Source organism: Carassius carassius, chromosome 28 (genome assembly GCF_963082965.1).
Source record: "Carassius carassius chromosome 28, fCarCar2.1, whole genome shotgun sequence".
NCBI classification, from domain to species: domain Eukaryota; kingdom Metazoa; phylum Chordata; class Actinopteri; order Cypriniformes; family Cyprinidae; genus Carassius; species Carassius carassius.
The window spans coordinates 4891060-4904325 of record NC_081782.1 but is presented as its reverse complement, the minus strand read 5'-3'; the positions used below and the strand labels follow the sequence as shown (position 1 = coordinate 4904325).

Below are 13266 nucleotides of genomic sequence, written 5' to 3'. Positions count from 1 at the left end.
AATGGCTTGCCAGCTCACTATGTGGCACCCTAAATTAGTTTGCTTGATCAGAGAGCTGGGTTGTGTTTTAGACATTGCTTTTCTTGGCTCAGAATCATTGCTTTTGTATGCTCAGTGAACAACTGGCAGTAGAGATAAAGCATTGTTAAAGGAAGTAACTAAGATTTTCCCAACTCAAACCTTAATTTTCAAGGTTCTTTAGAGATTCAAAATGTTAGATTGTGATTGCCAAGACTAGGGGTGTCCAGTCCAGTTCCTGGAGGGCCACTGTCCTGAAGAGTTTAGCTCCAACCTCAGTTGAGCTACATACTTCAAACTAATCAAGGTTTCCAGGAAGACTAAAAGTTTCAATTCAATTCAAGTTTATTTGTATAGCGCTTTTTACAATACAAATCGTTACAAAGCAACTTTACAGAAAATTATGTTTCTACAATATTTAGTAGTAGCTAGTAGTTTGTGCACGTTTGACAGGATTTTAGAAAAAATAAAAAATAATAATAATAATACAGGACGTAGTCAGCTAGACGATGAACTATCAATATTATTAATTAATAGTTATTATATGATGCAGTCACACATGTAGCAATAATTGTTAGTTCTGTTTGTTGATTCAAGGTTAGGATCATCTGGGGTCCTCTGAGGGTCAGCATCATCTCTTCTCAGGTGTTCTGGATCCAGACTGGAGCTTGTGGAAATCCTAGTTACAAAACATAGAAACAAAATAGAGACATCATTAGCATAGCTGCTGATCCAACAAAGTAAAATTAGACAGCTTACAGAAAATGTGTTGTCATAAAATTGAGCTACACTCTGTATGATTTTGGCCCAACATGAGCAGGACTGGACACCCCTGGCTAATTAACTTATGTTAATCGGTTTGTTACATAAATGTAAGGTTGAACCTGACAAGTTTTCCTCTTTCTCTGTTTTCCTAGGATCCCGTCTACGGCAGGAAGATTCTCCACCTCGGATCGTAGAACACCCCTCCGATCTGATTGTATCCAAAGGCGAACCAGCCACCCTAAACTGCAAGGCGGAGGGGCGTCCCACCCCTACCATAGAGTGGTACAAGGATGGAGAACGAGTTGAAACCGATAAAGATGACCCTCGATCCCACCGCATGCTCCTTCCCAGCGGCTCACTCTTCTTCCTGCGTATCGTACATGGCCGTCGAAGCAAACCTGATGAGGGGGCATATGTTTGTGTGGCACGCAATTACTTGGGGGAAGCAGTCAGTCGAAATGCCTCGCTGGAAGTAGCATGTAAGTATGTGATTTCTCTAATTATTGGCTTGATTTACAGAAACAATCAGTAATGGAAAACTATTTTTTTCCGTGAACCCTGTGGACCAGACTACACCTTAAAGGCAGTGTTGGGAAAGTTCACTTTCTACATGAACTAGTTCAAAGTTCAATTCACAAATTTTAAAATGAACTAGTTCAGTTCATAGTTCAAACTACAAAATTTTGAACTAAAGTTCACAGTTCCAAAAATGAACTAGTTCATAGTTCTTTTTTCCATACGTTGCTGCGAGCTATTATTTTTCAAAATTATTGCCACAGCCCATATAGAATCACAGACAGCAATTATTTTATCAGTTTTAACAATGAAGCTATGCGTCAGATTTCATCTTCATATCCAATTTTGAATCCTTATCCAACCAGGGTTTACATTAGCATTGAGGGGACAGCATGTCCCCATTGTTGCTTTAATGCTTTGTCTCCCATTCTCACCGACATTGTCATAAACATCATAAAATTCTTTTAAATGATCATACGCTTCTTGCTACATGCTGCTGTCGTTTGCTGTTTTTTTTTTTGATGATGAGTCACGCATGCGGCGGACGGCGGTGCGACACTGGTGGCCGGTGTTGCCAGATTGGGTGTTTTTCCGCTTCATATTAAGACCCGTTTACGGTGTGTTTTAGCCGGATTTTCGCCTGGAGGGCTCTATAGAAATCTGGCAGGGTTCTATAGAAATCTCCCTATTGAACGAAGTTAACCTGAGAGAGCGTGCCGTTCACAGACACCAGAATGAACGAGTTCACATTAACGTTCATCAGGCATTAATACAGCACGTTCAGTTCACGTTCGCCCAAAATATGAACGAGTTCATGAACTATCGTTCAATGAACGCGTTCAGGCACAACACTGCTTAAAGGTGCCATAGAATGCAAGAATCACTTTTGTAAGGTGTTTGAATACAGTTGTGTGGCTGCAGTGTGTGAAAACAACAAACAAAATTGAGAAGTGAGAAGGGTTGAAAGGTTTTTGCAAAAAACCCTCCCATTTGCTACTTGAAACTAGCCCAAAACTAGCCTAATCACGTTTCGAGGAGGGGGTTCTCTGGTAAAAATGGTATTACAGTGGGTAAATTTCCATTATTGGGGTCGATTCAACCCGTGGACATGAAAATCAACCTGCAGCAACCGTGTTAAAGTATCCCAATTCCTCAGGAAAACAGAGGACTTGGCAACACAGGAAGGAAGGCGGGAGCATCAGCTCATTTTCATTTAAAATGAGACACACACATAAACAGAGCGTTTTGGCTTCCTAAAAGTGGCAAGGTTTCAAGAGGCTATAAAAATCATCTGTGGGGTATTGTGAGATAAACTTTGCATACACACTCTGGGGACATCAGAGAACAATTTAAAATATTATATTAATGCATTCTATGGCCCCTTTAATGTTCCTATGTGTACAATTGCACAATTCTGCTTTTGGAATACCACAACATTTGTCACATCAAATTGGGATTTGGTATTGCATCTGACTGATTTTGGAAAGGGTCTGAATTCCCTAGTTCCAAAACAGTTAGGAGGAATGATTATGCAGTTGGCTTCTGACTTTAATTAGCTCTAGATATATCAGTCTTTTTCAGTACAATCTGCCAGGCTTGTAGTTTTTCCTTCTTACTCAGAAATGGAAATTATAGGGCATGCCATGGAAGTGCAGAGCAATAGATTCATACGAAAGAGCATGCTAGGTGTGTAAGGAGGGTGTAGACACACTATACAGGAAGGCAAAATCTGGGAGGGGTGCTTATTGACAACCTGTAGATGGGTTCTGCTTTAAAGATAGTCTCTGTTGGGTTGACTTGCATTTTCAGAGAGAGCACATCCCCTGGGATCAAATCCCCAAACTAATCCGAGACCATTATGAGTGACAGCTAACCTGTCCTCATTTGCCTTTCTACTAGACAATGAGTATGCTATTTTAATTTTAATCATAGGCCTTTTTGCTAAATCATTGCTGATTAATGGACTGTTGTAGCCAAGAAACTCTTTGCCAGGCAGACCTTGTGCCTATTGTCTTGGGAGTTTGTGATCATTGAATACATCTCAGCATCTGAAGGCATAAACGCTAGCTATACTAGCCTAGCAGAAATGCCAAAGCAAAAGTCATTAGAGATTAAGGAGTATTGGTCTTGCTCTGCTGGGTTTGTAGTCTAGACCTGAAGTCTAAGTGAGCTGCTATCTTGAAGTCTGTTTCAACCCCAAGCTGATCAATACTGCAGCCTCTCTTATGCATTGTTATGAAAATAGGAGTGATCCATCATGGAATAAGGATATGATGATAAATATTGAATGAATGGATAAATAAATTGGCTCTGTGTGCTGCAGCCAAGACCCCATGCAGTAATGAAAGGGTGTGTGTGTGTGTTTAGCTGTTGGAAAGGGTAACTCTAGATGAAGGGATTGTGGGAAGGATTTGCGAGCCAGTAAATTTTGAATGCTGCTGCATTTTCTATTTTTAACATGTAATTGATGATATAAGGACGGTGATTTGGGTTACAGGAGATGATATTGCAGTTTAGTTTTTGCAAAGGATACTTTCGAGCTAGCAATTGTGGGAAGATTTTCAGCTATATTTTTGAATAAAGTTTCTATTTTTAACCTTAAATTGATGATACAGAATTGCTTTTCGGGTTATAGGGTATATATAAATGGTATAAAGGCAGTTTTTGTGTGTTTTCACTCATGTAGTTGGCAGGGGGTGTGTGTTTTCTCTGATCCTCTCAGCTCTTCCGAGGCGGTGGTGGCGGCCCCCAGGTGCTAACTGTGTGACAGCAGCTTGATCCATCGATTGCACTAAGAGGGGACTCCTCGCCTAAATGAAAATTCATGAAAAATTAATGAAGTCCCAGATTATTCCTTTTTTTTCTCGTATCTCTGTTTCACTTCCCCTTGTCTGTTCTCACTAGCTCTCTGCGTTTCCAGCATGGTGCTAAGTCTGATGTTGTGTCTGAAACCTAATCTAAAAGGCCACTGTTTTGTGAATGAAGGTAACTTGTAATGAATCAAGACACTTGCAAGGTTTCCAAGATCCCACAATGGCATCTAATGATCCTAAACAATATTCATACATAACCAAAGCAAATTTTAAGTAGTCAAATTTTGATTCAAATAAATATCATCAGACACTGTTTATTCTCTCAACCAGATATTAGAATGCTTCCTACCTCCATATACAGCCAGCAAAGGCAGCATTCTTTAGGTTTAGACACAGTCTGAGTTGACTAAAAGAGTTAAAGTGAGTGTAGGATGTTTTATGACTTTCAGGTGAGAGGTGAAGGGTTGTAAGGTTAGCAGGACATAGGATACTAAACCTACAGCAGGAAAGACCAAGAACTGTATTTAAACGAGACCCCTCAGCTGTGTTACGTTACACAATTTCCACTCATAAAACGTATCTTTACTGGTGAGTGATCACAGAAGTAAAGCCAATCTAAACTGATACAGCTATTGTATCGCTCCAAGCAAAATATGTTTCATCTGTCACATCGTAGAAATATTCTGAAGAAGTAAATGTTGATTTTATAGCCAGCTGTGTATATCTGATCTATATGAAATACTCCCAGACTCACATACGTATAAAATGTTCACCTCCAAAACAAACAGCTGGCCTTCAGTGACAAACTGAAAAATGTGGTGAATGTTCCAGACTGTTTTGGGATGTTCGTTTTGGGGGTTTTTGGGTTACAAGCCCAGTGCTTTTTCATATTTGTGTCACAAGTCGTCTCCTGTTGCGATATATGGTTCCATGTCTCTCCCTCCTTCTCGTATGGGGTCTGTCCATACCCCCCCCCCTCCAAGCTGACTGAATGGCTCTGTTGAAACAGATTGCAGGCAGGCGTTCGCCGTGGACCACTGAAGCCGCCTGATCAGAGAGACCCCAAGCTGGGCTGCAGGAAGCAGAGAGAGGCCTGTGAAAGGAGCTCGCTGCATTATTAATAACGAGGCAGATTGCAAGGAGGTGTCCGCTGAAGCAGGATTATCTCAAACGTTAGTCTTTAACAATTCACCATTAGTAATGCCACAAAGAAGATACACAGATCTTGTTACGGATGTTTGTGGCCCAGAGAGTTTAAAGCAAATCTGCATAAGGGTTGATTTTGTCTCTATGATGAGCAAGGTACTTATCTGTCTCAACACAGTTCTTTGTCTCATGTAAACTTATTTATGTGGGGTTTAGCGCTTTAGCGCTTTCACCTCTTAAAATGGTCCATTTCTTCATTTAAAGGTACCAAACATGGCTTTCCACTTTCCTCAACATAAATGAATCCCTTTCCTGTCATTTATATGGTCTTAATTAGAGCAGAAGAATTGAACATCGAAAAAGGTCCTGACAGGCCACAGGGAGCGATTGGCTGAATCCCAATTCGCATACATCTACTTTAGCTTTAAGGCACATACTTTGCTGCTGATGCATACATGCTTGAAATACATTAAGTACATATATGGCTCTCTTTGTTTTTTGCATTACAGGCAACTTCCTGTGTGAATGTCATTTTTATAATTGTCTCTGCATGTTAAGCTGGGCATTTTTTTTATTACGTTTAGGCTAACAATTATATGTTTAAGAACGACAATGTCAGTTTCTGCATCAAATTGTTCATTTATTTTTTCCTAAAACTGACTATAAGAATGAGCGCACAAGGGGTTGTGGGAAATATTAGCCTACTTAGCATACACTTACAAACTTTGCTAAACTAGATAACACTGTTTACCATGTATTGTGTACATGTACATGTTTGATATACAGTGGGACACACAAATCTAAATTTTACATACTATATAGGAAAGGTAGAAAGTGAATTTTGATACTTGCCTTGAAATAGCTTTATTTGGCTATATCTTTTTATTTTGTCTCTCAGAAAAGGTTTTATATACTATTTACTCTGTCTCTCTATGATGTAATGTATATGATGGATACATTTTGGTCTATGCTGCACCCTGTGGCACTCCTTGCTTCTGGGAAAGATATTTTGTTCTTTTGTTGCTATTTTTCTTTCTATGTTTCTTTATGTCTCTCTCCCACTCTCTCTTTCTGTTTCTCTCTCATGGTCTTTCTCTTGTTGGGATAAACTGGGTCAATGAGCAGGTTCATAAATCATTGTGAAGACTATGTCAGACTGAGGCAAGCCCTGCTTTGAATAAATTTGCCAAAGTGGTGAAATCCGTGGTCATAGCTTGTGTACGGGCGCTATATGACAAGCCACACCTGGGGCGCACAGTCATCCAGGAAAATGTTAATTACCCCCTGTATCTCTTCTCAGGTGGAGAGGTGTGTGCATCATAAATCCGAGGGCAACAAGCTTGTTGAACATGGGGGGCGTTAATTAAGTGTAGAAGGTGTGAATGTGTGCGTGTTTGTGTCTGCTAATGGTCCGCACTATGATAATGTGAAAATGTGCATATACTTTGAATCTTAGCGACAAAAAGTGCTGTTTTGTTCACTTGTAACCTTTAAAAAGTATGCAAATGAGGGAAGGGTGAAACAGATGTCATAGCTGGTTTGTTAAAAGGCCACCAGCCTGGGATTGGCTGGCGTTTTTGAAAAGGTTCTTTTGATATGCTTCAGCGTAGCACTTCAGCAATTAAGGGTTTCATTAGGCAGCATTTGGAACTGGTAAGATGAAGTAATTAGTGGAAAAATGGTGTTTTCTTGTGTTAAGCTTTTCTGGTGCATCTCAAGCTGTTTGACTGTGTGTCCATCAATAGTAAAATCTAATAAAAGAGGATGAAAATAATTGGACACAAACAGCTAGTAAGGGTGGAAGGTATGATCGAAATCTTATATCACATTATGAGAAATTAGATATGGTAACAATATATACACTACCATTCAAAAGTTTGAGGTCAGTAAGATTTTTCTTCTTAAAGAAATTAATATTTCTAAATTAAATTGATCAAATGTGACAATATAGACATGTAAGATGCTGCAAAAGATTTATATTTCAAATGAATGCCGTTCTATTCAACAGCGGATCTTGGAAAAAAAAAAAGATCTGGTTTAGATAAAAATATTAAGCAGCACAATAACATTGATAATAAGAAAAAAATGCTTATTAGCATGATTTCTTAAGGATCAATAAGGATATCTTTTTTTTCTCTCAATAACATAAAGCTGCACTTTCCACTTAAAGTATAGCAACATAACCACTGTTGACACAGTTCTGCTGTAGTGTGGTGTATGCCATCATACCACCCATCCCTAACATCTAGACTACAAACGCCCATCTGGCTTTTAACATTTCATCTGGTGGACAAGTGAGCGTTTGTGAGTGAATTAATCAAACACACACTCACATGCAGTTGTCCTTATCCGCCTGATTATAAATGTCAGTGTCTGGGTCCTCTGACCTGCATTTGAGTTATCCTGGGCTCCGGATTCTGCAGGTTCTAGGGGTTGGTGATTAAGTTGAAAGCAGACGGATGTCAGGATGCATCCATGGCCCACAGGGAATGTTGGTTTCTGATAAGAGGGAGGGAGGGTGAGGTGCCGGCAGAGAGGTGGAAGAAGAACGGATCTCTAGTCTGTGATAAAGGAGAAAGAAATAAAATCCATGATTGAATGTGTCAGCGTTGTATATCTGCAGTGCTGGAGTCAGCGCCTACACCATAAAGACCAGCCTCCTTATCAGCAGCATGTTACGTTACACACACATATAGGCTGGCTGTGGTGAGATGAAGCCATGCAGATTTGGTTGCATATCTTATGGTCACATCTTAGTGTGTGCTAGACTAATCGGTCAACTGTGTAGATGATATTAAACGATTCTTCATTGTATTTATATGTGGAGGAAGCCCTCTGGAAAGGAGATAAATCATTGGTCCCATGGAACCCAGTTTATACACGCACACACTGACCTTTCTCATTCTCTCTTTCTCTCTCTCACTGTCTTTTGTAAGCTCACTCTTCTCCCCTTGTGAGTGATAAAGTTTTTACATTTTTATGGGATTTTACTTCAGTTTTTGACAGGATAGAAGAGAAATTATGGGGAAAAGAACAAGGGTTGGCAAATGGCCTGAAATGGATTCAAGCTACTGCTTTAGTCAGTGTAATGTTGGAGCATGTGCACGACCTGCCAGACCTGATCTCTGAGCGGTTTTGAGTTTTAACAAAAATGAGAAGCACAACTAGTCTGTAGGATGTAAATGTTTATCAGACGTTGTTGTCATGGTTTTATGTGATTTTTCCAATCTGCTATAGCCAATCTTGTATATATATATATATATATATATATATATATATAAAATAATAATAATTATTATTATTATTATTATTATTATTATTATTTTAATATGTATTAAAATAAGCCAGACAACTCTTAGCAGAAATCTGCACAGTTGCTCTCAGTGGCTTTTAGAGATGTACAATGGAATGGATTTACACAGAACAGAGTCCATTATGATCAGATGGTCATTGTGGATTAGCAGAAAGGATTTAGCCTCTTTTCTTTTTTTTCTTTTTTTTTGAGTAAACAAATATATCTGCTTTATTCAGTTTGTAGTGCCTGTTTTCAGTCAGATCCTATACTTGATCTGAATGGCTCAACAGAAACACATATATAACAGATTTTCTCACAGTCCTAGTGCTGACATTTGCGTTTTGTTGTGTTTGTTGGTATGATAATGAGTTTATTTGTTATTTTATTCTCTTGCTAACTACGCTTGCCATGTTTTTGTACATGCATCTCTGCTAATCTCTCTGTGTGTGTGTGTGTGTGTGTGTGTGTGTGTGTGTGTGTGTGTGTGTCTGTTACATTTATTCTGTCTGTGTGGTCTCTATGACCCTAAACTACTTAAAACTCCATTACATGATTGCCTGCCATCAAAAAGCGCCAGAAGCTATGGCGAATCATTCCAATGGTCATTTAAATCCAATCAAAGTCCAGACTATTGACTTCAGTCTGCATTATCAGACCACAGCAGGCATGTACTGTAGGCATGTTCATGCATCCCTGTACTGTGCCAGGCGTTCACCAACTAGAGGTTCCACTGCGGTTCCTCGTCAGGTAGAACAAAAACATCTAACCATGAGTTTGATTCCCATGAGAGTGCTGGATTCTGGCAGTCCTGGGATTGGATCTGATGCCCTGTAAAGACCTGTCAGACCTCTCCATCGTAATTCCTTAGCATTCGGCTCTCTACGCAGAGCAGATACCCCTCACCCTACGAATGAGCCACTGCTGTCTACGCGTAACCCCTGAAGCAAAGACTCCTGGGACCCCCACGAAGGCCTGTAATCCATCATATGTATGTGTACGTGTGTGTGAGTACAAATTCAGCTCCGCCCTTAACTGAGGACAGAGGAAATTGATTCAGCTCTCTGTTGAAGCGAACAATCTGTTATTTTCTCAAAGAAAAAAAGTGCCATGCCGAGTGCTGATGGTGCAAACTCACGCGCTTGAACACACACACTGTGTACAAACCGCAGTGCCATTTCGGTGGAGTGTCATCATCAGAGAACACTTCTCATCGCTCTGATGGATGGTGTGTTTTTGAACCTTGCACTCTGGTCACCTACAACACAATTCAATCAAGCAGGCCACCTGAAGGTATCCGTCATCTCCGAAACTGGCATTTAAATTGTGTCAACTCAAGTACCCTTCTCTTAAACTTCCCTTCTTGTGCAGGACTAATAGTGTGTGCGATGCTGTTGTGACCGTGTGGTGTTATTGTTGCAGTTATTGAGTTTGACTCTTGTTACTCTGGAAGTGCTGCGGGAGCGCAAGTTCCTACTGCCACCCCGGACAGCTGCGGAGAGGAGGAAGGAACGGTAATCTAAGCTTCCTGTACTGCAGCGTATGTTGGGGGGATGAAATCTGAGCCCCCTCCTGTCCCTTGTCTCCTTCCTGCTGGTGTTTGAAATTGATAGGCGGTGTGGGGTCCTTCACAAGGCTTGGGAGTTTATGAGTGTGATCTAAAGAACAGCTGGAGTTGTCTCTGGACGCTCAGTCTGCGATGTGGCCCTGGGAGGGTGTCAATGAGAAAATTTGTCAGTGGTGAAGACCTCTGCCCTCATATATATTTCTTCATCAGTTGAGTTTCTTGTTAATTGCCTGTTTACTTGCAACTTATACAGCACAACTGTCGGGTGCCGGAAGTAAAAATGCCATTTATTTTCTCTATAGAGCAATTATAAACCTTTAAAGAGAGACCTACTGTGATCTACAAGGTTTTTAAACAACGCTTTGGTTTGGACCAGCTTCTCATAGCAAAATTCCTAATGAAAAGGTACATCACCCATGATTCTGCAAATAAATTTCCACCAATCAGAAAATTGTGCCAAAAAAGTAGATGGAACTGTTGCAATCTGGTATATATCTAAATGCTTTTTTCAGTAAATTTGTTCCAAAAGGCATCTTCAGCACTTCAGGTCCTCATCCAAGGCTTGTGAGCCTGTGAGCAAATTTCAGAAAAGTAAAATGATGAATTGGACACCCCATAATCTTCATGGATGAAGGCCATGGGACTGTAGCTTTATATTAAGTGTACATTTGGGACACGTTCATATTTTTCAAGGCTTCTTGCACTAAATTTTATCCTGATTTTGTTATTTGTGACCAGTTTTGACCTTTTCTTTTATCCTATGATTTTGGTACTGTTTCTTTAAGGCCTTTTATATGTAAATGATGTCTGTTTTTGTTGGTAAACCTCCCCACATTATAATTCATCCAAGCAGGCCAAGTTGTAGTCGTATATTTATGAGTTAAATATCATTATCATGAGATCTTAATTTCAATTACCTGTTTTGAGCATTATAAGTATGTGCAATTTCAAAGATGGTCTGAATATTGTTTTTACCCACTTGTTATTTTCAAGATATGCAGATTCTCTCATCATGCATGTGTGAATATTGAGCTTATTTAGACCGTGATCTTTAACTCATCTGTTTGGTCTGGTAAAATCGCTCTTACTAGCAAGGCAGCGAGACAAACAGATGGACTGATAGACATGCATACACACACACAGCACTTATAAATTCAAAAACGAGAGGCAGAAGGACACATGGATCTGTTGAGCATGCACACACACACACACACTCACACACACACACGTACACATAGTAGTGTGGCTAAAGGCCAAGTGCATAGAAATCAGAACAGCTCCATTCAAATGCAAAATAGAGTCTTATCTACAGACTGTTCTTCGCTGCTCTCCTGTGCTCTACACCGTTAAGGGCAAAACTATTATTTGGAGGCATGCGTACGTCTGTGTGTGTACATACTGGTGCCTATATAAGGTTATGTGTGTGTGTCTGGAACTGAAGTGTGCACAAATGTGAATTTCAATGTGAAGGTCCACTGGGATTTCATTTGGCTCTGTCTTCATGGTTTTTCACTGGATGTTTTCTACAGGATATTTGAGCAGCAACTTCTTCTAGGTTATTTAAAGAAGGTTTTCCTCATGCTTTGCTCATTGAAGGGGTTTCCCAAAGATTTTTCAATGGAGGTTTCTCCTCATTTTATTAGGTCTTTTCTCTTTTCATTAGAGGTTTTCCTAATGGGTTTTCACTGGAGATTTTCCTCATAGTTTCTTACTGGAGGATTTCCTCATGAATTTTACTTGTTGTGGATTTTCACATTAGGTTGTCCATGTAGTTTTCACTGGAGGTTTTTCCTGATTTTTACTAGGTACTTTCTCATGTAATTTTACTGGAGATTTTTTCACTGGAGGTTTTCCTTGTGAATTTTACTACAGTAGGTATTTTATCGTGGATTTTCATCGGAGGCTTTCCATATACAGAATGTTCTCACTGGAGGTTCTGCTTCATGATTTTCACTAGAATGGAAAACTTTTTTCCTCATGGAAAACTTTTAACAGAGCTCTTTCCTCATGCTTTTTTTCCCTCCACTGAGGATTTTCTTTATGATTTTTTTTATCTGCTTTCATATAGCATCTAAGTTTTGAAACACAGAGCGGTACCTTTATGAGAATAATCAGTCACATTTTTCATAGCTTTAACCTGATCAGGGTATCCAATATTCAGCCGTCAGTGCCTAGAGGGCCCAGTTACGGGGCGGGACCCGCATTACATCTGTTATGTCCTACTGTAAAGCGCCTGGCAGTCCATTTTCTAAGATGAAAGTTGTTAAATTGTCCAGATCAATCACTTTAATTTGTCTGCCACATTGTTATCAAGGGTTAAATGCATTTACTTAATGCTCAGTTGTGGCGTTTGTTTTGTTATTGTTGATATCAGCAGTGTTTCATCCTTGTGTGGTGTGTGTGTGTGAGAGGATGTCTTTGGATGGTTTAATATCAGATTACTGACCTGCACAGGAAATGAAAGCAGATGACAGTGAGTGATCACTTTGTGAGTGCATTTTGTGTGTGTGTGATTGACAAGCTGATGCATTTGACTCCCTCGATCTTTAAGAAACATTAATAGTCTCCTGCTCCCGGGTCCATATAGAGGATGAATTATGCATTTCTAGCAGACTATGAAAAATGAACACCTTCAGATTCTCATCTACATAAATCTTCATTGTATTTAGACACTAGCTGCATGTTTACATAGTGAATGCAGGTGTGGTTACTTAGATTTATGTTTCTAGAGGCTATACATTCCTGCTGACATCTAAATATGCAGGTGACCTAAATGAGATTCAGGGACAACATAACCCCCACAGTGTGCACCAAGTGAGAGTAGTGGAATTGCTCCATATGTGGCAGCTTGATGCATTAATTGCACACTTTAAAACTCATTCTTTTTTCCATTTTATTTTGAGTTCTTAGCAGATTTTTTTTTCCTACCGAGAGAAAAATAAATTCTCTGACACATTATGAATATTGATTTGGCTCTTTATAACAGAACAAGCACCGCAGGGAAGCATGCTGCACATTAGTGCTCCGTTAATACTAGTAATTGCACACATATAGTCACTGTAATTCAACTGGAGATTCACAACATATAGAATTTGTCATTTCAGCATTGACATATGCACAAAGAACATATTCAGACCCTATAATTCTGG

The 13266-nt window shown here is 39.6% G+C and overlaps 1 protein-coding gene across 10 annotated transcripts in view; it reads left to right on the top strand.

Moving 5' to 3' along the window:
• The window catches only part of LOC132107756 (roundabout homolog 2-like), a 386527-nt gene that overhangs the window by 217734 nt on the left and 155527 nt on the right, over positions 1-13266 (top strand). For all 10 annotated transcript variants that reach the window (XM_059513947.1, XM_059513943.1, XM_059513940.1 and 7 more), the window contains one exon: positions 936-1262. In XM_059513947.1, the coding sequence (XP_059369930.1) occupies positions 936-1262 (327 nt within the window). The remainder of the gene's footprint in view (positions 1-935; positions 1263-13266) is intronic.